Source organism: Bufo bufo, chromosome 5 (genome assembly GCF_905171765.1).
Source record: "Bufo bufo chromosome 5, aBufBuf1.1, whole genome shotgun sequence".
NCBI lineage: Eukaryota > Metazoa > Chordata > Amphibia > Anura > Bufonidae > Bufo > Bufo bufo.
In genome coordinates this window covers 177,122,905-177,149,934 of record NC_053393.1, presented here as the reverse complement: position 1 = coordinate 177,149,934, position 27,030 = coordinate 177,122,905, and the positions used below count along the sequence as shown (strand labels likewise).

General features: G+C 41.4%; 1 protein-coding gene across 3 annotated transcripts in view; it reads left to right on the top strand.

Annotated features, from left to right (window-relative positions):
- The window catches only part of MPPE1 (metallophosphoesterase 1), a 141,391-nt gene that overhangs the window by 100,790 nt on the left and 13,571 nt on the right, over positions 1 to 27,030 (top strand). For all 3 annotated transcript variants that reach the window (XM_040433538.1, XM_040433537.1, XM_040433539.1), the window contains exons 8-9: positions 4,770 to 4,892; positions 14,102 to 14,239. In XM_040433538.1, coding sequence (XP_040289472.1) covers positions 4,770 to 4,892; positions 14,102 to 14,239 — 261 coding nt within the window. The remainder of the gene's footprint in view (positions 1 to 4,769; positions 4,893 to 14,101; positions 14,240 to 27,030) is intronic.

Sequence of the window (27,030 nt, the reverse complement as noted above, 5' to 3'; positions counted from 1 at the left end):
AAAAACGGAACTGACATGGAATGAAAATACGTTCGTGTGCATGAGGCCTTAGTCTGACTTCTGGTGGTTCTTTTTCAGTTAGCCAGATTCATATTCAGTTAGACTGGACTAATTATTATGCACATGAAAAAAATTTGCAAATGAGCTGTGAAAGGTCGCACTTCATCACTCAAAACTGACGAAGAAAAGTACGCCAGCCCTGAACTGGAGTAGAAATTAGAGCTGTTTTTGCAACAAAAAGGCGTAAAAAAGGCACACCTACATAAATAGATCAGAAGTTAGAAAATGTCTGAATTAGTCTAAAACTTCAAAATAGTCAAACAAGGCGCAAAAGCCTCCAACAGAGGTGCAATTTCAGTAGTAAATGTGACTATAAAAAAACAACATTTTTACGCTAAAAAAACAGGCGTAAAATGTTCCTCGATGACTGTTGTCAGGAAATAGTCTACATGATCCTTTTCAGATATACAAAAATCTCTATTGTATGTAGTGGTGCTTAAAAGTATGAGAACCCTTTAGAATGTTCAATATCTTTGCCTAAATTTTACCTAGAATGACATCAGATTTTTCAGTCCTGAAAGTAGCTAAAGATGACACCTGACTCTAATTTCACCGTCAAATTATCTGCTAATCCTAAGGCTGGAGCTACATGGCTATTTTGGCAAGAATTGCAGTGTAAGTGTCCATACACCCGGAAGTTCAGGGCCGCGCTCCGGAAATACGGATAGCACATAGTGTGCCTTCCGCATCCTGTTCTGCCCTATTCAGAATGAATGGGTCCTAACCCGTTCCCGATATTGCGGAACTGATGCGGACCCATTTGCGGACGTGTGAATGGACCCTAACAGTGCAGCCCTAGAAATGAAAGGGGTCTCAGCGTGACTTGCAAGTTGCTGTAATCCTATTCGTTTCTATAACTGCGCTACTACATTGCAGTCCTTAGTTGTGCTACAGCCATCACACGCAGGATCTCCATGTAGCCGATGCCTTAATGGGGTTGACCATTTTATATAATTTCATGTTCCTCAATGTATGTTACTGTATTTTCCACTGTATAAGACTCACTTATGGGAAAATGGCTGTGAGTCCTATAAAGCGAATAGAGCAATATTACATGCCCAGCACATCGCAGCTTGTGCTGTGCTGCATAGGCATAGCAGCCTGCGATGTACCAGTGACATGTAGACAAGGGTGCTATCAGGGTAGTAGTTGCTGCACTGGTGGCAGGGGCCTGGCTTAATAAAGTTCAGTGACTGTGCCGGGCCCCATTACATTGGGCCCCTTTCAGAGCAGCCATCACATGTACAGGGTATGCAGCAGCACCTAGCAGTGCTTCTTTGCTAAACTACCAGTAATCACTTATCTGTAAGCAGTACTCACTATGCACGCAGTGGACAGTCCTGTAGCGCACGTCACTTACTCAGTCAGTCACACTTCAGCCCCACTCACTTCATTAATGCTAGGGGCTGAACTGCATACACTTTACATGTGATGGCTGCTCTGTCCGGGCCCAATGTAATGGGGTCAGATCCCTCCATAACAGTGTCATCCATAGATCCCCTATAACAGTGTCATCCACAGATCCCCCATAACGGTGCGCCATCCACAGACTGCCATTAGTTCAAAACCCACCAAAAGCACACCATTTGGTTCAAAATATTTTCTTTTCTTAATTTCCTCCTCAAAAACCTAGGTGTGTCTTATAAAGCGAAAAATACGGTATTTAATGTTTCTGATGTATGAATTACCTTTTTCCTGATTACTGTTTTGCTGCTGGTTTGTTTGTCGCAGCCTCAGCATTAAACAGTGGCTGTGCTGTTTTTCGGTCACGTTCATACATTGGATTCATCCATTCGGCTTTGTTGTTCCTGTACTTCATTCTACTGTGCAGACTCTATGGAAGTGTCCTTAGCTTAGTGTAATCCAGCTCTGCATCTTCCTGTCCAATCTCACGTCATCACTTTTACAGTGCAGATGCCAGAGGAAGTGTCCTGCGCGTGCCCAGTATACTCCTGCTCCGCTTCAGTTGTCCATCATATGTTCTACTGCGTAGACTCCATATAAAGTTTATGTATTCTGTGCAGTGGAAATAATGATGACGCGAGACTGGACAGGAAGAAGAAGAGCTGGATTACACTGAGCATGCACTGGACAATTCCATAGAGTCTGCACAGTAGAATGAAGGACAGAAGCATGCAATGCCGAATGGATGGGTGGGTGAGGTTATACATCCACTGTATGACGTCAACCAATGTTTACAGCTGGAGCTGCGACAAGCAAACAGGCAGCAAAACAGGAACAAAGGTAATTTATAGATCAGAAACATTAAATAACACAGTGGGGACCATCAAATCCTATAAAAGGGGCCAACCCCTTTAAAGTTCACACAGTTTTGTCACAGACATGATATTGGATGCTATTCCTTAAAGGGGTTCTCTACCTTTTTATTACTGATGATCTATCCTTTGGATTGGTCATCAGTATTTGATTATTGGACGTCCAACACCTGGGACCCCCTCTGATCAGCTGTTTGAAAAGGCAGCGGCTCTTGCGGTAACGCTGAAGCCTACTTGCTGCTTCCACAGGCCAGTGATGTCACGACTGTCAAGTGGCCTGGGCGCAGCTCAGCTCCATTCCGTTCAATGGTAGAGGAACCATTTATAGGGTTTCTCTGGAGTTTTAATATTGATGACCTATCCTCGGGATAGGTCATCAATATCAGATCGGCGGGGGTTCAACACCCAGACCCCCGCCGATCAGCTGTATGAAGGGAAGGTGAGCTCAGTGCTGCTATGTCTATGGCAAAGCAGCAGCGAGCAGGAAGAGAGATGGGAGATGGCACTTGCACACTGCGTATGCTTTCCCTTCATACAGCTGATCGGTGGGGGTGCTGGGTGTCGGACCCCCACCCATCTGATACTGTTGACCTATGCTAAGGATAGGTCATCAATATTAAAAGCCCAGAAAACACCTTTATATAAATTAATGACTGAGTGTAGTATTTTTTTACTTATTTTTTGATTCGGTTATCTGTATCTACACTGCTCAAAAAAATAAAGGGAACACTTAAACAACACAATGTAACTCCAAGTCAATCACACTTCTGTGAAATCAAACTGTCCACTTAGGATGCAACACTGAGTGACAATCAATTTCACATGCTGTTGTGCAAATGGGATAGACAACAGATGGAAATTATAGGCAATTAGCAAGACACCCCCCAATAAAGGAGTGGTTCTGCAGGTGGTGACCACAGACCAGTTCTCAGTTCCTATGCTTCCTGGCTGATGTTTTGGTCACTTTTGAATGCTGGCGGTGCTTTCACTCTAGTGGTAGCATGAGACGGAGTCTACAACCCACACAAGTGGCTCAGGTAGTGCAGCTTATCCAGGATGGCACATCAATGTGAGCTGTGGCAAGAAGGTTTGCTGTGTCTGTCAGCGTAGTGTCCAGAGCATGGGGGCGCTACCAGGAGACAGGCCAGTACATCAGGAGACGTGGAGGAGGCCGTAGGAGGGCAACAACCCAGCAGCAGGACCGCTACCTCCGCCTTTGTGCAAGGAGGAACAGGAGGAGCACTGCCAGTGCCCTGCAAAATGACCTCCAGCAGGCCACAAATGTGCATGTGTCTGCTCAAACGGTCAGAAACAGACTCCATGAGGGTGATATAAGGGCCCGATGTCCACAGGTGGGGGTTGTGCTTACAGCTCAACACCGTGCAGGACGTTTGGCATTTACCAGAGAACACCAAGATTGGCAAATTCGCCACTGGCGCCCTGTGCTCTTCACAGATGAAAGCAGGTTCACACTGAGCACATGTGACAGACGTGACAGAGTCTGGAGACGCCGTGGAGAACGTTCTGCTGCCTGCAACATCCTTCAGCATGACCGGTTTGGCATTGGGTCAGTAATGGTGTAGGGTGGCATTTCTTTGGAGGGCCGCACAGCCCTCCATGTGCTCGCCAGAGGTAGCCTGACTGCCATTAGGTACCGAGATGAGATCCTCAGACCCCTTGTGAGACCATATGCTGGTGCGGTTGGCCCTGGGTTCCTCCTAATGCAAGACAATGCTAGACCTCATGTGGCTGGAGTGTGTCAGCAGTTCCTGCAAGACGAAGGCATTGATGCTATGGACTGGCCCGCCCGTTCCCCAGACCTGAATCCAATTGAGCACATCTGGGACATCATGTCCCGCTCTATCCACCAACGTCACGTTGCACCACAGACTGTCCAGGAGTTGGCAGATGCTTTAGTCCAGGTCTGGGAGGAGATCCCTCAGGAGACCGTCCGGCACCTCATCAGGAGCATGCACAGGCGTTGTAGGGAGGTCATACAGGCACGTGGAGGCCACACACACTACTGAGCCTCACTTTGACTTGTTTTAAGGACATTACATCAAAGTTGGATCAGCCTGTAGTGTGTTTTTCCACTTTAATTTTGAGTGTGACTCCAAATCCAGACCTCCATGAGTTGAAAAATTTGATTTCCATTTTTTTATTTTTGTGTGATTTTGTTGTCAGCACATTCAACTATGTAAAGAACAAAGTATTTCAGAAGAATATTTAATTAACTCAGATCTAGGATGTGTTATTTTTGTGTTCCCTTTATTTTTTTGAGCAGTGTACTTTTAGGACATGTTTGAAAATATGATATAGAAAATTCTGAAGGGTTCACAAACCTTTAAGAACCACTGTAGGAATCCTTGGAGTTCCCCTTTATATGTTGGAAAAATAATTGAGATTTCAGTTTTATACATTTTTTTTTTTCAGCATTATCCTTTGTATCGTAAGAGTGATGCTGAATGTACCGGAGAAGATTCTGCTCCTCCAGAGGAAAAGAAAGTTTTGTTTAAGGAGCAGTATGATGTTCTTTCCCAGGACGCTTCTGAAAAGGTTTGATTTACTGCAAATAATTGCATAGTACAATATTAACAGGACTATTTTACACTTGTGTGGTCAGCCTGCGTAATACACTTTTAGGTCTCATGCACACTACCTTTATGTGCATCCGCGGCCGTTGTTCCGTTTTTTTTTCGCTGACCCATTGACTTTCAATGGGTCCGTGGAAAAATCGGAAAATGCACCGTTTGGCTTTCACGTCCGTGATCCGTTTTTCCAGTTCGTGAAAAAAATATGACCTGTCCTATTTTTTTGACGGACAACGGTTCACGGACCCATTCAAGTCAATGGGTCTGTGAAAAATCACGGATGCACACAAGATAGTCATCCGCGTCCGTGATCCGTGTCAGTTTTTCCTATCATTTTCAATGCAAACTTGACTTAGTTTTTTTTTTCACTTTTCATGTCCGTGGATCCTCCAAAAATCAAGGAAGACCCACGGAAGAAAAAACGGTAACGGATCACGGAACAACGGAAATCCGTTTTGCGGACCGCAAAAAAAAACGGTTGTGTGCATGAGGCCTAACTCTCTTAAATAGATAAACTTATATGCATGCAGCAAATCCATGTTTCTGTTTAAATACTATATTTTCCCCTAAAGGTATTTTCCCCTAAAGAGTCATCGTATGTTATAATACACAGTAATACAAAGCAGACGCTGTGTGTCGCCATACTGGCTCATATAAACAGTTGAACATAAGGCCTTAACCCCTTCCTGGCGCAGTAATTTTATTTATTTATTTTTCTTGCTCCCTGCCTTCCCGGAGCCATACATTTAAAAAAAAAGAAATTCCCATTCACTTAGCTGTATGAGGGCTTGTTTTTTGCAGGACAAGTTGCACTTTCTAATGGCATCATTTCATATAGCATAGAATGCAGTGGAAAGGTGGAAACAAATTCCGAATGTGTTTTTTTCCAATTCCACCCCAATTTATTAATGGGTTTTGGTTTTATGGCGTTCCCACTATGTAGTAAAATAGACTTGTGTTCTTCATTCTCCAGGTCAGTACAATTATGAGGATACTAAATATGTATAGTTTTTCTTGCGTTTTAATACTGAAAAAAGTTTTTCTTTGCATCACCATATTCTGACCTCCATAACTTTTTTATTTATTGATATCTACTGTCAGGAATCACAACATAAACTCAGAAGGTGAACTTAAAGGGTCACCCAGATTTTCATGTCAACCTTCCACTCTGCTACTCTGAGCCACAGGGTAACGCCAAATCTTCCCCCTTTAGCTATCTGATCCACATCTAAGGAATATTGGCCGCCTTAAACTAGGTAACTTGCAATTACCTACTCCAACCCACCTCTAGCATTTACCAGGTTACTACACCAATATACATAATACTTCTTCTGAGGTCATGAAATTGTTTAGAACACAAGAAGGCTCTTATTAAAGTGAAATTATAATATCTAAAGGACACTGCATACAAAAAAAGACACTTATAACAAGGTAAAAATACAAATACCACCACAATACCAATACAAAATAGTACAAATTATTTTGCTATCTGTACCACCACATCTATGGGGATTTTTTTGCGGGACGATCTGTACTTTTTGTCAATACCATTTTGGGTTGTGTATCAGTCCTTGGTCACTTTTTATTCCATATGGGAGTAGATTTTTTAGATTTTAATAGTACGGGTGTTTTCACACGCCGCAATGCCCATGTTGTTGATTTTTTTTTAAAATTGTTGAAGTATTTAGGATTTAGGGATTTAGTGATTTGAATTTTTTTTAATATTTTTTTTAACTTTTTTTTACTTTGTTTTAGGTCCTTAAGAGGACCACAACATGGAATCATTAGATTGCAATTTGTAGAGGGTAATGTAATTTTCTCCATTATCCTATATAGAAATAGCTGTATTACAATTCAGGGCTGCCACTTCTTGGCCTGAATTGTAATATACAAGTAATGAGCCTGAAAGCCTAGTACAAGCTGAGGCTCATTACTTTCAAGGAACACCTTCCATGATCTCTGCTGGTGGCAAGCGTTCCTACCCATGAAGTTCACACTTCCGGGTTTCTGGTTTCTCAGATGCCGTGGTCACATTTAACCACAGTATCTGAGGGGTTTAATGTGCGCGATCTGCATTACTGCTGGTCGCAGACATTACCACAGGCACCCGCTAGCTATGGCGCTCGCTCCGCTGTGGAGCAGGCACCATTTTTAAAGACCTGACATCCCTGCATACATGTATGGTGGATATTGTGAATGGGTTAAAGGCTAAGAACACCTTCAGAGATTTTTTTTAATGATTGCATGTTACTCATTTTTGGCTAAAAATCTTTTTTTCGATTGGCCTTTATTAAAAATATTGAGCTGTTCCGTCACAAAGGGTTAACTGTTTTTCTAACTGTGATTGGTACTTTTACTTTCTGTCATCTAATAAACCTTATCTCTAAACTACTGAGTAGGGTTGTTTCGATACCAAAATTTTTATTCGGTTTCGATACCATAAAAAAGTATTGCGATACTCGATACCATTTGATACCACGCGAAAAAAATAAAACACCGAAAAAGCTGCATGCATTCCGCATTTTATGGAACATCCGGCCCATAATTGAACAGTCCTATCCTATTTTTGGGGGGGGCAAGGTGACAAAAAAAAATTGTGACTCGTGCGTTTTTTGTTTTTTTTATGGTGTTCACTGCATAGGAGTTTATTTTTTTATATTTTAATAGTTTGGAGTTTTTAGACGTGGCAGTATGTAATATGTTTATTTATCATTTATATATTTTATATGTAAAATTGGGAAAGGGGGCGATTTATACTTAATAATTTGGTGTTTTTTGTAATTTTATTTAATAACTATTGCCCTTAGGGGCTAGATCTTTTAATCCCTTGTCCTATTCACCCTAATAGATCTCTATTAGGGTTAATAGGACTTTACACTGTCCCAGCTGCCCTGTGCATAATGCACACAGCAGCAGGGAGCTTACCATGGCAGCCATGGCTTCAGTAGCATCCCGGCTGCCATGGTAAGCGATCGGTTACCATGGCAGCCATGGCTTCAGTAGCATCCCGGCTGCCATGGTAAGCGATCGGAGCCCCAGGATTACACTGCTGGGGCTCCGATCACAAGCTGCCACTGCAACCAATGAAGAGGGGACCCTGTGGCCACTGCCACCAATGATTTTAATACTGGGGGGGGGGGGGGGTGGGGGGGGGCCCTAATGAGTGTTTATGAGCTGTCAGAGATGAGGCTTCACATAAGCCTTAGGGCTCATGCACATAAACATATTTTTTGTCCGCGTTATGGACAAGCATAGGACATTTCTATTATGGGCCGGCTGTTCCGCAAAATGCAGAATGCACATGGCCGGTATCCGTGTTTTGAGGATCCGCAATTTGTGGACCACAGAACACCAACAGTCGTATGCATAAGCCCTTAGTTTCCTGATGGGACACAGTGTAAACACTGTACAGAGAATGGGCTTACATTTTTTTTATAAAGACCAATTAAACAAAATGATTTTTAGCCCAAAATGAGTACAATGCAATAAAAAAATGCACCCAGATGTGCCCATAACCTTTTAAAAGGGGTTTACCAATTGTAAACCAAAATTAAAGAAGAACCTGTCATGTGTTTGTGTATATCACCTTCCTCCCAATTCTATCAATGTAATTTATTTTTCTAGGCCCTTGATTGTCCCACTATGGTCCACGTTCTGTTCTGGTGCCAGATTCTACATTTGTTCTCAGTAGGCATCGTCTCCTGCTGCCATCCAATCAGATCAGTCAACCTTTGAGCGATGCAGCAGACCTGAAGCTGTTATAGTGGCTGGTCTCCTAAAATTAGCAGGTCTGTCTGCTCTCGTTGAACACTAGACAATGCCACTGTACCTTAGCTGCAAAATAGCATATTGGTTCTCCAAAGTGGAGCGGAGGCCATAGAGGGATACGTAGAGAAAAAAATTACATTGTTGGAATCCTGGAGGAAGGTGGCTTTAAGGGGAAGGTCCTCTTTCATTACCACTGGCAATCTGTGTAAAATAATGGAAAGGAGGAGCTCCTCTCTATAAAGCAACCTCATTCCAGCACCAACAGTCCAGTCCTCAGAAGTGCAGTGGTGCTTATGACCATGGATGGGACAGTTTCGGTACTTCCACTTTGTCCGGGACTGGAAAGAGCGGGGATGGGACCCTCGGTGCCGGAACGAACCTGTTTTCAATAGGCGAGTGGCTTTTATTCATTATTTTACACATTCCTAGTGGTAATTAATTTTTCTTTAGGGGGTCAGACAACCCTTTTATAGAGAATCTCTCATCAGAAAATGACCAACTGTTTAAATCAAGTTTTTATGATAAACTTATTTAAGAATTTTTGGTGAGCTAATTTTTATTTTTCCATGTCACTATCAATATTAACCCTTTCAGGACCCTGTCATATTTCACCTTTAGGACCAGGCCGTTTTTTGGGAAATTTGACATGTCACTTTATGTACTTTGGAATGCTTTTACTTATCCAAGCCATTCTGAGATTTTCTCGTGACACATTGTACAGTCATGGCCAAAAGTTTTGAGAATTACATAAATATTGGAAATTGGAAAAGTTGCTGCTTAAGTTTTTATAATAGCAATTTGCATATACTCCAGAATGTTATGAAGAGTGATCAGATGAATTGCATAGTCCTTCTTTGCCATGTAAATTAACTTAATCCCAAAAAACCTTTCCACTGCATTTCATTGCTGTCATTAAAGGACCTGCTGAGATCATTTCAGTAATCGTCTTGTTAACTCAGGTGAGAATGTTGACGAGCACAAGGCTAGAGATCATTATGTCAGGCTGATTGGGTTAAAATGGCAGATTTGACATGTTAAAAGGAGGGTGATGCTTGAAATCATTGTTCTTCCATTGTTAACCATGGTGACCTGCAAAGAAACGCATGCAGCCATCATTGCGTTGCATAAAAATGGCTTCACAGGCAAGGATATTGTGGCTACTAAGATTGCACCTCAATCAACAATTTATAGGATCATCAAGAACTTCAAGGAAAGAGGTTCAATTCTTGTTAAGAAGGCTTCAGGGCGTCCAAGAAAGTCCAGCAAGCGCCAGGATAGTCTCCTAAAGAGGATTCAGCTGCGGGATCGGAGTGCCACCAGTGCAGAGCTTGCTCAGGAATGGCAGCAGGCAGGTGCGAGCGCATCTGCACGCACAGTGAGGCGAAGACTTTTGGAAGATGGCCTGGTATCAAGAAGGCCAGCAAAGAAGCCACTTCTCTCCAAAAAAAAACATCAGGGACAGATTGATCTTCTGCAGAAAGTATGGTGAATGGACTGCTGAGGACTGGGGCAAAGTCATATTCTCCGATAAAGCCTCTTTCCGATTGTTTGGGGCATCTGGAAAAAGGCTTGTCCGGAGAAGAAAAGGTGAGCGCTACCATCAGTCCTGTGTCATGCCAACAGTAAAGCATCTTGAGACCATTCATGTGTGGGGTTGCTTCTCATCCAAGGGAGTGGGCTCACTCACAATTTTGCCCAAAAACACAGCCATGAATAAAGAATGGTACCAAAACACCCTCCAACAGCAACTTCTTCCAACAATCCAACAACAGTTTGGTGAAGAACAATGCATTTTCCAGCACGATGGAGCACCGTGCCATAAGGCAAAAGTGATAACTAATTGGCTCGAGGACCAAAACGTTGACATTTTGGGTCCATAGCCTGGAAACTCACCAGATCTTAATCCCATTGAGAACTTGTGGTCCATCCTCAAGAGGCGGGTGGACACACAAAAACCCACTAATTCTGACAAACTCCAAGAAGTGATTATGAAAGAATGGGTTGCTATCAGTCAGGAATTGGCCCAGAAGTTGATTGAGAGCATGCCCAGTCAACTTGCAGAGGTCCTGAAAAAGAAGGGCCAACACTGCAAATACTGACTCTTTGCATAAATGTCATGTAATTGTCGATAAAAGCCTTTTAAAAAACGTATGAAGTGCGTGTAATTATATTTCACTACATCACAGAAACAACTGAAACAAAGATCTAAAAGCAGTTTAGCAGCAAACTTTGTGAAAACTAATATTTGTGTCATTCTCAAAACTTTTGGCCACGACTGTACTTCATGATAGTGGTAAATTTCAGTCAATATATTTCATTTTTATTTCTAAAAAAATCCCAAATTTACCAAAAAACTTTCCAGATTTCTCTACTTTTAAAACAGATAGTGATACCTCATATAATAGTTATTTCTTTACATTTCCCATATGTCTACTATGTTTGGATCAGTTTGTGAATACCACTTTATTTTTTTGTGATGTTAGAAGGCTTAGAAGTTTAGAAGCAAATCTTGACATTTTTCAGAAAACTTCCAAAACCCACTTTCTTTTTTAAGGACCAGTTCAGTTATGAATTCACTCTGGGGCTTACATAATAGAAACCACCCATAAGAGACAGATTCTTTCAGCTCTGGCAACCCTGGTTAAACTATAGAGCAAGCCTTCTCAACTCTCGGCAATGAGGATCTAATTAGAAATGTGGGATGGTAGTTATTTCTTCCAACGGATGTGTGGAACCCTTCATCTCCTCTTCCCCACTCCCCCGCCCCTCTCCTGTGACCGTCTTTGGAGGTTTCCAGTCAAAGTCTGCTCGTACCATGTCTTAGATGATATGAACAGTCTTAACTTCATTGCTGTTCCTGAGCAGAATGCAGATTGTACCCTGGGTCGACACACTGTTGGGGCTGTTCCCCCTTTTATTAGTATGTAACTGATGTTATTTACATTTGTGTTGTAAGATCATTCACCTGAAGGGCCGCTTAGCCCTAGATGAGTGGTTGTCTCATCCTAGCCTGTATTGTTAGGCAGTGCCTTGTGCGATGATTTATGCCTGGATATGATTGCGATGTGACACACTCTATATTGTATTATATGCTAATTGATGATCTTTGTTTGTCTAATAAAAAGAGATTTCAAACAGATTTAAAAAAAAGTGACCCCATTTTGGAAACTACGGGATAAGGTGGCAGTTTTGTTGGTACTATTTTAGGCTACATATGATTTTTGGTTGCTCTATATTGTACTTTTTGTGAGGCAAGGTAACAAAAAATAGCTGTTTTGGCACCGATTTTATTTTTCATTTTTTACAATGTTCATCTGACAACTGATACTTTTTAGTACCTCCATATTCTGAGAGCCATAGTTGTTTTATTTTTGGGGCGATTGTCTTAGGTAGGGTCTCATTTTTTGTGGGATGAAATGACGGTTTGATTGGTACTATTTTGGGGTGTGTATGACTTTTTGATCACTTGGTATTATACTTTTTGTGATGATAGGTGACAAAAAAAATCTTTTTTACACTTTTTTTTTATTTTTTTATTACGGTGTTCACTTGAGGGGTTAGGTCATGTGATATTTTAATAGACCTGGTTGTTACGGACACGGCGATACCTAATATGTCTACTTTTATTATTTTTTTAACTTTTAAAGGGAACCTGTCACCTCGAAAATGCATATAAAATCGCCAGCATTACCTTATAGTATCCCCCAGTCTGTTCATAATCATATGTTTGATCCGGAAGTCTGATGCTCATTTGCTCAAAAAAAACGACATTTTAAGCGCCATCAGCGCTATCTTTCCGGTCAGCTTCAAGTCAAGGGGGCAGTGGCTTTCTTGCTTCAAGTCAAGGTAAGCACGCCCCCTAACCGTCCCCTCTCTTGTTTGTTTGACAGCCTGAAGTGCAGCCGGGATCGCAGAAGTCTCACGCATGAGCGGTGCGCCACTGAAAGCCGGCTAACTGTGACAGCCGGAGATTGCGCCCTACCAAGGAGAACACCGCGCATGCGCGAGACTTCTGGCTGTCAATCAAACAAGAGAGGGGACGGTTAGGGGGCGTGCTTACCTTGACTTGAAGCAAGGAAGCCGCTGCCCCCTTGACTTGAAGCTGACCGGAAAGATAGCGCTGATGGCGCTTAAAATATATATTTTTTTTAAGCAAATGAGCATCAGATTACCGGATCAAACATATGATTATGAACAGACTGGGGGCTACTATAAGGTAATGCTGGCAGTTTTATATGCGTTTTTGAGGTGACAGGTTCCCTTTAACACAAAAAAATCATGTTTTAGTGTCTCCATACTCTGAGAGCCATAGTCTTTTTTTTTTTTGGGCAATTGTCTTAGGTAGGATCCCATTTTTTGCGGGATGAAATGACGGATTGATTGGTACTATTTTGGGGTGTGTATGACTTTTTGATCGCTTGGTATTACACTTTTTGTGATGCACCTATCACTTCTTGTGGGGTATTGGTGCCGATATCAGTTGGATGCTAGTTTTAATATTAATATACCAAACCCGCCGATACCGGTGGGTTTGGAATATTAATATTAAAACTAGAATCCAACTGATATCAGCACCAATACCCCACAAGAAGTGATAGGTGCCTACTAGTAAGCACGGGTTGATTGCTATTTATTGTTGTTATACAGTTATAGTAGTCATCACATTATAGGCAGGGTTACAATAAAGGATAAGATCACACCATTTACAGTAGGTGATGGTCACACCTTATTTACTGCATTCTATTCTGCCCTATGGACCATCTGGCTGCCTATAAAGTGTATATTAATAATCGTACAGAAAAAAAAAATCGACAATCAGAAAATAAAAAATTAGAAAAAAGGAGTATGTTTCACTATCTGGTTTTACTCCGTTAAAAAATATACAAGTGATACACTTTTTTTTTAATTTTTTTAAAGGAGCTCTCTCACTTCAGCAAATGGCACTTACTAATGTATTGGGATTGTCCATATTGCCTCCTTTGCTGGCTTTATTAATTTTTGCACCACCTTGTACACTGCTCATATCCAGGGGTTACGGCCACCATTGAAGCGCAGATGTGTGGTGGCCACCAGAGAGACCAGCGCTTTTTTCTATATTGTGCAATCACAACCACGGCTGATGGGTTGCAGGGTAGTCATAACCCCTGGAAACGAGCAGAGTATAATGTGATGGAAAAATGAATCCAGCCAGCAAAGGAAGCATTATGGACAATCACAATACATTAGTAAGTGCCTTGTATTAACCTCGTCTACATGAGACAACCCCTTTCAGCTGTATTCTACCCAGCAGTCATTTTATGCCTTGATTATGTGTTCAGTTATGTTTCCATTGAATGGACAACATAAAAGTTTGTAAAACATTTTGAAGATAAATTTTTAGATAGTCATAAAGGTTCTTTCTTCTAGCTACTGAAGCTGATTCAGCCTAGGCTCATCTTAAGTGGCCACACACACAGTGCTTGCAGAGTGCTCCATGGTAATGTACCAGAGATCAGTGTCCCATCATTCAGCTGGAGGAACAGAAACAACCCAAGTTTCATCATGGTAGGTTTTACCTGTGTTATGTAATTAATACAGTTTCTATTAAAGACTGTAGACATTTTCAGATTTTTTTTTTTATTATTGCATGTATTTTTATTTATTATGTCCTGTGCTATCCAACGTAGAAAAATAATGTTCAAAGCCATTAATTTTTCACTCTTGACCCTCTTAGGGTGTTGCCATGCATTGAAGTTTTTTTTTTTAATGCAGGAGTGGATTAAAAAGAGAAGTATTATCTATCCTTAAGGCCTCAGGCACACGGCCGTATTGCGGCCCCCGGCTGTGTGCTACCCGCGTCACGGATGCGGACCCATTCACTTGAATGGGTCCACAATCCGGAGCTGCAGTGTGGAACGGATGCATGGATCCCCACGGAAGCACTACAGAGTGCTTCCGTGGTGTTTGTCTGTGCCTCTGCACCGCAAAAAAAATATAAAAAATAGAACATATTCTGTTTTTTTTTTGCGGTGTGGACAGATCACAGACCCATTCAAGTTTCCCAGGAGTAGAATATTGATGCCCTATCCTTAGGATACATCATCATTATCAGATTGATGGGAGTCGGACACCTGGCACTCTGGCTGATCAGCTGTTTGAAGAAGCCGCAGCTCCTGGTGTGCATTGTGGCCTCCTCACAGCTAACCAAGCCCAGCGCTTGTAAATCAGCTGTGCTTGGTATTGCAGTCCAGGCCCATTAATTTAAATTTGGACTGAGCTGCGCCTAGGCCAGTTGACCAACGAGCATGATGTCACTGGCCTAAGAAGAGGTCACTGTGTTCACTGTTGCTCCACGGCCTCTTAAAACAGCTGATCGTGGGGGTGTCGGGAGTCAGACCCCCACTGATCAGATATTGATGACTTATCCTGTAGAAAAGTCTTGAATACCTTCCAGAAAACACCTTTTAATACTTCCTCTCGTGTTATGATCCACTCCTGATTTTGGCTTCAAAAACTGCATCAAAAATCCCGAATGCGCGGCAGCACTTTTATATTTTATCAGTAGTTAGTTTTTTTGTTTTTTTTTCAGTTCCTGGGCCAAAAGTGGTTATGGGACATAAAGTAGGAATTTCACTTATATTATGGGGGAAATGCATTAGAGGTTGCTTCCATATTTTATAAACATTGGGGAAGATTTATCAAACTGGTGTAAAGTAGAACTGGCTTAGTTGCCCATAGCAAGCAATCAGATTCCAGATTGCATTTTCCAAAGGAGCTGTGAAAAATGAAAGGTGGAATCTGATTGGTTGTCATGGGCAACTGAGCCAGTTCTACTTTACACCAATTTGATAAATCTCCCCTTTTTATTTTTTTATGTCACCTCCGACAAGCCCTATTAAGTACAATAATACATATATAGAACACCTGCCGCTGACTCCAGATCGGTAGTTTTTGGTAATTTGTTTCCTTTTTGCACTGGAAATAATTGCATAGAGTACCATGGTCTGTATGGTTCAGAAATAAGCTATTTATGCATATAAATGATGTTAGAAGGGTCTGCTTTTTCATCCCGACTGAGCTAAGCTGCAATACCAAACACAGCCCATGGGACAGTGTTGCCCCCCCCCCCCCCCCCAAAAAAAGACCCCTTTTCTAACCCTGTATAAGTTTGTTAAACAGTAATCAGTTTTTGATCTTTTTCCATTGCCCTTCAACTTTTACTTATGAGTGGGGTTTTCCACTGGAAAATACAGATGTAGGTTGTCCTTTAGACACTGGAATGAAGATTTCATGTAGGACAAAATGAGGAGGTTCTGCCTGTGATGTGGAAATACAGTTCAGGGTCTTATTGTCCTTTGGACTCAACCAAAATTCAGTGTTTGGGAAAGGTAGCCAGGAATAGGTCCCAATGTCCAGCTGCTCCGTTTCTACATCATAAACATTTACCATTTGTCCTCCAGTCAAAATGTATGGAGAGTGCAAATCTTCATCTAGCTGCCGGTCCTGAAAATTCTCGCATTTTACTGCTATCTCATAAATAACAGGAAGGTGAATACAATTCTCGTTCTTATTTATATCTGTGTAGTGTGACTCTACGTCCTCTGATCACTGATGAAACGCTTTAAGAAGCTGCAGTTCTAGCTTTCCTTTAGTGGTCTTTGTTAATGACTTCACAGCCTGGATAATGGCTGCCACCTTAGTTTCAGAATCTGATCATCACATTGTGCTGAACAAGTGGCCCCACTTCCTGTGTGTCCAAGGGCAACGATGCGACAAGTAGTGGCATCTTCTGACCGGAATGGAAATTGAACAGTCATTTGGTGGTGTTGCAGTCAGTACCTGTTGTTGCGCATGCTTCTGTAGTAACTGGGTGGCGGGCAGGCTGACGTGGAGCCTGTCAATGAGCAGTGGCATGGATGCGAAACTCTTGCTGACTGCTACCAAATTTCCTCTACAGTGGTGCTGTCAAGCCAAGGCATCTACTCTGTGCAACATAGGACCTCTTTGTGCATTCTAACTGCTGCTTTGTGGGTGCATAATTTTGAGTGAGTATTGACAAATTACTGATCCAGAGTCAGTGCCAGGTGTTCTATACACGTATTATTGTACTTTAGAGGGCTTGTCGGAGAAAATAATTGTGGGTGGAACTGCAATTTTTTTTTTTTTGCAATTTCACCATGATTTTGGGTTTCGTTTTTACGGCATTCACTTTGTGCTAAAAATGTCAGCACCCTTATTACAGCTATACCAAATATATCGATTTTGTTTTAATATAAAAAAAAATAAAAACCTTTTAAAAATGTATTTGCATCGCTGTAGGCTACATTCAGACGACCATATGAATGAGTCTGCATCCGTTCCGGAATTTAGCGAAACTGGTACGGACCCATTCATTTCTATAGGGCCGCAAAAGATGCGGACAGCACACCGTGTGCTGTCCGCATCCGTTGATCTGTGCCGCGGGCCCGCAAAAAAAAATAGAACATGTCCTATTCTTGTCCGCAATTGCGAATAAGAATAGGCATTTTCTCTGACAGCCACGGCATGTGCGGTCCGCAAATTGCGGAATGCACATGGGCTGGGGTCCGTGTTTTGCTGATCTGCAAAACACACCACGTTCATGTGAATGTAGCCTTATTCTGACACGTATAACTGTTATATTTTCATCTACAGAGCTGATTGAGGGCTTTTTTTTTTTGCGAGATGAGCTGTAGTTTGTATAGTTACCAATTTGGGGTACATACAATTTTTTGATTACAGTTTATTATTTTTTTGGGAGGTGGGGGTGTGAGGTCACCAAAAACAGCCATTTTTCCCCTGTTGCAGCATTCACCATGCATGATAAATATTTTAACAGTTTGGAAACTTTTCAGACATGACGTCATGACTTGTATCAACTGGCCTGGGCGGGGCTAAGCTCTATTCAAGGGAACGAAGCTTAGCCGCGCCCAGGCCAGTGATACTAGTCGTGACGTCACTGGGCCTGCGGTAAACAGTGAGAAGGCCGCGGCGCTGCCTTCTCAAACAGCTGATCGGCGGGGGTCCCGGGTGTCATACCCCCGCCGATCAGATGCTGATGATCTATCCAGAGGATAGATCAGTTTAAACAAAGTGCAGAACCCCTTTAATGCAGTGATCTCCATCCTGTGGTTTTCCAGTTGTTGCAGAACTATAACTCCCATCATGCATTGATAGCATGAGAAGCAGCCGATTATCGGGAAGGAAGCATTTCTTCCTGACACTGGCTTCTTGTTTAGTAGAAGTGAAAAGCTGCATTTATATGCAGTTATCACCTCCACAGTATGAGAACGAGCGATTGCGTGTCCTCATACGGCTGCATTGTTCCTGGGCACCAGAGTACTGTTTAGACCGCACGATTTGCTGCCTAGAAATGATAATTTACTGGCCTGCAGGAACGACAGATTCATGAGCGTTTCGCTTGTTGATTGGCTGCACCTTTAGATGGGCAGATTGTTGGGAACGAGTGTTTGCAGGACAACCGGGCCTTTGCCTTTCGCACACCAGCAAATAATGGACAGCACACAGACCCATTGATTTGAATGTGTTTATTTACACAGTGATTTTCCAACAACCAGTTAGTCGAAAAAACATGGAGACAGGCACTACTTTGGTCTTTGAGGTGGACCGAACACACCCATTGAAGCCTGGTGGGTGTGGACAGCTGTGTTCTGTCAGTGATTTTCACGGACCAGTTGTAGGAGATGCTCTGGAAATAAATTTTCAGCCTACGTGATGGATGTGGAATACGGATTCTTTATGGACACCTTTAGGCCTGAACCACTGACCATCTTGTCACGGACATCATCACAAACACAGAAATGTGAAAGAGGCCCTGTCGCTATGCAGCGCAATCTGCAGGCAGCATGTTATAGAGCATAAAGAGCTGGGCAGATTGATATATAGTATAAATTTGTAATTTTATAATTTAGTTGTAAAAAGGGCCCCTCTTTATCAGTGACCAACCGCTATCTCTGTATACACAACGGCTCCTGCACACAAACATATTTTTCTTCCCTTTCTGTTCCGTTTTTTTACAAGTCTGTATGCTGAACCATTAATTTCAATGGGGCTGAAAAAACCTGAAATGACAAAATATAACCTCCTGGCGAAACACGCGTCAATGTACTGCTCTGCCCAGACATCTGGCGCTTCCACACATCATGGGTAATTTATACATTCCTATGTTTGTTTTTTGTGTGATTATATATCAGTGATTGTCACAGTATACAATACCATTGCCGTGCCTTTGTTCTGATCATACTTTTGCACAGCTGTGACCAGACCTCTTGCTCTATAGTAATTGTAGGCTGGCCAGGTTTTTTTTCAATGCTTCACTTGGATACGGCAGTGGTAGTAGTGGATACAATTCACATCTATTTATTTTGATATGTATCTAGTCATATGTTATGTGTGGGTACTCTATATTGGACCCATTGTGTGTGGTTGATTATTTTTGGATTTTCTGGTCTGTCTCCTTGTTAGTGTGGTACGTGTGAGGGTGGGGATCATTTCCCCGCTACATAGGGTTCCCCGTCTTATTTTTCCCTTATAACATGGTTATAAGGGAAAATGATAGCATTCTTAATACAGAATGCTTAGTAAACTGTAGATTGAGGTGTTAAAAAATAAAAAAAATTAACTTACCTGTTCCAATTGATCGCACAGACTGCATCCTCTTCTTGCTTCTTCTTTCAGGACCTGCAAAAGGACCTTTGGTGACGTAAGAAGATTTTTTATCTTCATTCAGCAGGACCTGTGCTGACGTCACCGCGCTTACCACGTGGTGAGCGTGATTACGTCACCAAAGGTCCTTTTTGCAAGTCCTGAAAGAAAAGCAAGAAGAGGATGACGGCTGCGCGATCAATTAGAAGAGGTAAGTAAATTTTTTTTATTTTCAACACCTCAATCTACAGTTTACTAAGCATTCTGTATTAAGAATGCTATTTTCTCTTATAACCATGTTATAAGGGAAAATATTAAAATCTACAGAATAACTAACCCAAACTTCAGTGAAGAAGTTTGGGTTCGGGTCTGGGTACCACAGTCAGTTTTTTATCACACGCGTGCAAAACGCATTGCACCCGTGCAATAAAAACTGAACATCGGAACGCAAGCACAGTCAAAACTGACTGCAATTGCATACATACTCGCACGATTTTCCCTGATCGCAGACGCAACGCATCCGGATGTAATCCAGACACTCTCGGCTGCAAGGGGCCTTAGTGTAACCAGAAGACAGTGGGGCGGTCCTCCACACTCCATTAGGCTTCAGAGTGAGGAGGCGTGTCTCTCAGTAATCCAATCTGATTGGCTGGCAGGGAGCTGCTGGCTACAGCAAGGGTGTATGTGAAGTGAGGGAAAGCAGTTTTGGCCTCAGAGAACTGGCAGAGGTGCCATCTTGAGAAGGTCCTCATTGTAAATGTTTAAACAGCCGTATTTAAGGGAAAAACTCAAGGAAAACAGTGGTATGTGAAGAAACTAAAGATTGCTTTATGCACAATGCTGCAGCAGTAACTTATGCTAAATTAGATTTTTTGATGAAAACATGATAGTTACCCTTTAAGATTTCTGTGAATCAACTGAGAATTCCTCAACAGAGGGCATTCAATTTACACCATGTGAATAAAGTATTTATAAAACCCTATTTACTGGCACCCAGTATGTTTGCTACTTCTGTACCGATGAGCTTTAGAGAGCCTTGAGCGGAGCTGGCTTCATTCAGCTAAAACCCGGCATAGCACCTAGGTACAGGGTACCGATGCCTGGTTTAGCCAAGCTTAAGGGACTGCTGTGCCTGCCCGCAAAATCCATACACCACTGACTTGTCAGCACTGTACTAGAATAATGATTTTAAGAATCGATGGCACCCAGGACTTTAGGTGCCTGTTTGAACAGGAAAACAGTATTAGTAATAAAGTACATCACAAAAAAACATTTTTAGGCCATTTAGAACATTTTAAAGGAAAGTTGTAGAAAAGTTTAGTTACTCTAAAGTCATGCCTATTGGAGATCATTTCATATTCAACTTGCTTAAAGGGGTTGTCTGAGTTGTTTTTTTGTTCTTTGTATGTTTCTAACTAGGCAAATGAAAGGACTTTACAATTCACTTACTTTATCTCCAGTTGCTGCTTTCTTAAATTTCACTGAGGGTCACATGACCTGTGATGTCAGCCTCTCTCCCTGCTCTGATGTTTCGTGCACAAGCCTGAGAGCAGATATGCGCCTGTACATGAGACGTCACTGTGCTGGCCACGCCACCCCCCCCCCCCTTTCCTGCACTGCCAGCTGCTGCTTATTGCTCTCTCCCTGGATTCTTGAGGAAAAACATTAACCCCTTCAGCTGCAAAGACTCAGGGCATACGGCTTTACTGAGTAGTTGCAGGCAGTGAGGAGACAAATGATGGGCACAGGAGCAGACAAAGGTGTTCTGCAGAGCATTGCACAAGAACAGGTAGGGGGAAGATCCTGTGTGTATAGGCAGTGTCATTGTACAGCTGGGACTTGTAGTCCTACAAATACAACATGCTGCTGAGTCTCCCAGCAGGCAGACATGTCACTCAGGGCAGTACTTGTATTCACTCCCTTTGCAGAGCAGGGGGAGGGGCAGAGATTATAGTTATTGCAAAGGGCCAGAAGAGAACCAGGGAAATGAGAAATATATATATATTTTTTTTTTTTTACCTAAAACTATATATTATATATAAAATAAAAAATATATTGCTGCCCATCAGATTTACAGTGCTATATATATATATATATATATATATATTTTTTTTTATAACTCAGACAACCCCTTTAACTGTTCACAGTAATTTTGACTGGGGTGCCCAAACTTTTGCATGCCACTGTCAATGCAGCAATCACCTCTACTGTGTGGGGAGAAACGATCAATACAGCGATAGAAATTCATTGTTTCTGGGCAGCAGACAGCTGTTTACAGTGCAATCACCCTTGCTTGTCCATCAGGTGATAGCATTCAGCACTCTGAAATAAAATCCATTTACTCTATTTGGGACACATAGGCCCACATTTACTAATACTACATTAGAGACAGACAGCATAAACTTAAGACAAACTGCATCAGATTTATCACATGTGCTGATGCTGGATGATAAATCTGGTGCATTTTTAGGCTGTCTAGATTTACTTTACACCACCTATTTGTTGATTCAGTTTACTCCAAAAAGTGTGCCACATAGCGTCACAATTAATGGACACCCTTTTCCTGCAAATCCAAGTTATGACCTCTTGACAGTGATGGAAAAGTAAAAAAAATCTGAAAATTTAAAATCCAAGTCTATAAAATATATATATATATATATATATATATATATATATATATATAGTAAAGACCAAAAGTTTGGGGACACCTTCTCATTCAACTATGAAAATTGTAGATTCACACTGAAGGCATCAAAACTATGAATTAACACATGTGGAATTATATACATAACAAACAAGTGTGAAACAACTGAAAATATGTCATATTCTAGGTTCTTCACAGTAGCCACCTTTTGCTTTGATTACTGCTTTGCATTCTCTTAATGAGCTTCAAGAAATGGTTTTCACTTCACAGGTGTGCCCTGTCAGGTTTAATAAGTGGGATTTCTTGCCTTATAAATGGGATTGGGACCATCAGTGGCGTTGAGGAGAAGTCAGGTGGATACACAGCTGATAGTCCTACTGAATAGACTGTTAGAATTTGTATTATGGCAAGAAAAAAGCAGCTAAGTAAAGAAAAACTAGTGGCCATCATTACTTTAACCCCTTAAGGACGCAGGGCGTACCGGTACGCCCTATTTCCCGAGTCCTTAAGGACTCAGGGCGTACCGGTACGTCCTAACTCTAAATCCTTGTTCTGACCAGTACTGAGCAGACGGGGAAGGTTCCCATGGCAACAGGACGCCGTCTCAGGCATCCTGCTGTCCATGGTGCTGAACAGATCTGTGCTAAAGGCAGAGATCTGTTCAAAGTGTAAGTAAAGTACAGTACACTATATACTGTACTGTATTATACAGACATCAGACCCATTGGATCTTCAAGAACCAAGTGGGTCTGGGTAAAAAAAAAAAGTGAAAAAAAAAGTAAAAATCAAAAAACACATTTATCACTGATTAAAAATGAAAAAAAATAATAATTCCCTACACGTTTGGTATCGCCGCGTCCGTAACGAACTGATCTATAAAACGGTCATGTTACTTTCCCCGCACGGTGAACGCCATAAAAATAAAAAAATAAAAACTATTAGGAAATTGAAATTTTGCCCACCTTACTTCCCAAAAAAAGGTAATAAAAGTGATCAAAAAAGTCGCATGTACGCCAAAATAGTACCAGTCATCTCATCCCGCAAAAATCATACCCTACCCAAGATAATCGCCCAAAAACTAAAAAAACTATGGCTCTTAGACTATGGAAACACTAAAACATGATTTTTTTTGTTTCAAAAATGAAATCATTGTGTAAAACTTAAATAAATTTAAAAAAGTATACATATTAGGTATTGCCGCGTCTGTATCGACCGGCTCTATAAAAATATCACATGACCTAACCCCTCAGATGACCACCGTAAAAAAAAAAAAGGTGTAAAAAAAAAGCTATTTTTTGTCATCTTACGTCACAAAAAGTGTAATAGCAAGTGATCAAAAAGTCATATGCACCCCAAAATAGTGCCAATCAAACCGTCATCTCATCCCGCAAAAAATTAGACCCTACTTAAGATAATCGCCCAAAAACTGAAAAAACTATGGCTCTTAGACTATGGAGACACTAAAACCTTTTTTTTGTTTTAAAAATGAAATCATTGTGTAAAACTTACATAAATAAAAAAAATTGTATACATATTAGGTATCGCCACGTCCGTGACAACCTGCTCTATAAAATTACCACATGATCTAACCTGTCAGATGAATGTTGTAAACAAACAAAAAAAAAAACGTGCCAAAAAATCTATTTCTTGTTACCTTGCCGCACAAAAAGTGTAATATAGAGCAACCAAAAATCATATGTACCCTAAACTAGTACCAACAAAACTGCCATCCTATCCCGTAGTTTCTAAAATGGGGTCACTTTTTTGGAGTTTCAACTCTAGGGGTGCATCAGGGGGGCTTCAAATGGGACATGGTGTCAAAAAAACCAGTCCAGCAAAATCAGCCTTCCAAAAACCGTATGGCATTCCTTTCCTTCTGCGCCCTGCCGTGTGCCCGTACAGCGGTTTACGACCACATATGGGGTGTTTCTGTAAACTACAGAATCAGGGCCATAAATAATGAGTTTTGTTTGGCTGTTAACCCTTGCTTTGTAACTGGAAAAAAAAATATTAAAATGGAAAATCTGCCAAAAAAGTTAAATTTTGAAATTGTATCTCTATTTTCCATTAAATCTTGTGCAACACCTAAAGGGTTAACAAAGTTTGTAAAAAATCAGTTTTGAATACCTTGAGGGGTGTAATTTCTTAGATGGGGTCACTTTTACGGAGTTTCTACTCTAGGGGTGCATCAGGGGGGCTTCAAATGGGACATGGTGTCAAAAAACCAGTCCAACAAAATCTGGCTTCCAAAAACCATACGGCGCACCTTTCCCTCTACGCCCTGTGTGCCCGTACAGTAGTTTACGGCCACATATGGGGTGTTTCTGTAAATGGCAGAGTCAGGGCAATAAAGATACAGTCTTGTTTGGCTGTTAACCCTTGCTTTGTTAGTGGAAAAAATGGGTTAAAATGGAAAATTAGGCAAAAAAATGAAATTAGCAAATTTCATCCCCATTTGCCAATAACTCTTGTGCAACACCTAAAGGGTTAACGAAGTTTGTAAAATCAGTTTTGAATACCTTGAGGGGTGTAGTTTATAGAATGGGGTCATTTTTGGGCGGTTTCTATTCTGTAAGCCTCGCAAAGTGACTTCAGACCTGTAGTGGTCCCTAAAAATTGGGTTTTTGTAAATTTCAGACAAATTTCAAGATTTGCTTCTAAACTTCTAAGCCTTGTAACATCGCCAAAAAATAAAATATCATTCCCAAAATGCTACAAACATGAAGTAGACATATGGGGAATGTAAAGTCATCACAATTTTTGGGGGTATTACTATGTATTACAGAAGTAGAGAAACTGAAACTTTGAAATTTGCTAATTTTTCAAAATTTTTGGTAAATATGGTATTTTTTTATGCAAAAAAATTTACTTTTTTGACCCAATTTTAGCAGTGTCATGAAGTACAATATGTGACGAAAAAACAATCTCAGAACGGCCTGGATAAGTCAAAGCGTTTTAAAGAAATGAAGGTCAGTCAGTCAGCCCAAAAATTGGGAAAACTTTGAAAGTAAGGGCTATTTGACCATGAAGGATGGGGTGCTGCGCCAGATGACCTGGCCTCCACAGTCACCGGACCTGAACCCAATCGAGATGGTTTGGGGTGAGCTGGACCGCAGAGTGAAGGCAAAAGGGCCAACAAGTGCTAAGCATCTCTGGGAACTCCTTCAAGACTGTTGGAAGACCATTTCAGGGGACTAACTCTTGAAGCTCATCGAGAGAATGCCAAGAGTGTGCAAAGCAGTAATCAAAGCAAAAGGTGGCTACTTTGAAGAACCTAGAATATGACATATTTTCAGTTGTTTCACACTTGTTTGTTATGTATATAATTCCACATTCTACTGTATGTGTGTGTATATATATATATATATATATATAATATATTTTATGCGAGTATGAAACCTGTAAGCAATTTGGTTTTAACTTTATTTGGGATGCAGAAAATGTATTGGATTTTATTTCTGAGTTCCTTAGAAAGTGTCCAACCACCAAACCAGCTGGATTCTCAGAGACAAGTGACCAGACGCCAACAGTCAACATGATGTACATTTACTACAGCCTTATGGGACAGTCAATAGGTCCAGTTTTTTGGGTTAGGTGTTGTGCAAATTGTATTATTTTCCCTTATAACATGGTTATAAGGGAAAATAATAGCATTCTTAATACAGAATGCATAGTACAATAGGGCTGGAGGGGTTAAAAAAATAATAATATTTAACTCGCCTTAATTCACTTGTTCGCGCAGCCGGCATCTCTTCTGTCTTCTTCTTTGAGGAATAGGACCTTTGATGACGTCACTGCACTCATCACATGATATTTTACCATGGTGATGGATCATGTGACGGACCATGTGATGAGCGTAGTGACGTCACCACAGGTCCTTTTCCTGTGCACAGCAAAGATGAAGACAGAAGAGATGCCGACTGCGCAAACAAGTGGATTAAGGGGAGTTAAATTATTTTTTAACCCCTCCAGCCCTATTGTACTATGCATTCTGTATTAAAAATGCTATTATTTTCCCTTATAACCATGTTATAAGGGAAAATAATAATGATCGGGTCTCCATCTCGATCATCTCCTAGCAACCGTGCGTGAAAATCGCACTGCATCCGCACTTGCTTGCGATTTTCACGCAGCCCCATTCACTTCTATGGGGCCTGCGTTGCGTGGAAAACGCACAAAGAGGAGTATGCTGCGATTTTCACGCAACGCACAAGTGATGCGTGAAAATCACCGCTCATGTGCACAGCCCCATAGAAGTGAATGGGTCCGGGTGCAATGCGTTCACCTCACGCATCGCATCTGCACGGAAATCTCGCCCGTGTGAAAGAGGCCTTAAGGCTGTATTCTGCAGGCAATTGTCCGGAAAACCTGGAAATCACCTGCTCGTTAGTGGAGGAGACAGCTGCTATTACATGCAGCAATCTCCTCCACAACATGGGCACAGCACGATCTGCCACTGGCAAACGAAAGATTCTGATTTCCCGACTAAATCGGTGGCAGTTCATACAAAAGCCCACAAATGAATGAAACAGCAGGGTCAGCATGCACACTGCCACTCTATTCATCTCCATTGACCTGCTGGAGATGGTCAAGCAGTGCCTTTCATTTTGGGAGCATGTGGGGTATGGGGTTCCTGTTCTCGGTGGTGGACCCAAACGGATCTAATAGTTATCCTGTAAAATGATGATAACTTGTTACAACAAGAATACCCCTTTAAGGTAAGAAGCAAGGAGAGATCTTCAATTATACACAATTATAGCCTCATGCACATGTTTGTGTTCTGCAAATTACGGAACTGCAAAACACGGATCCCATCCGTGTTACATCCGAATTATTTGTTGACCCATTCATTGGCATTTTGCAGCTAAGTATAGGACACATTATATCTCTTTTCAGAATGGACATATGGATGCAGAAAGCACACAGATCATTCACGTGCTATTATATCCATATGTCAATACTGCATTAATGACAAAGGGTCAACAAAAGAAAATGCAGATGGCATCTGGACCACAAATTAGACATGCAA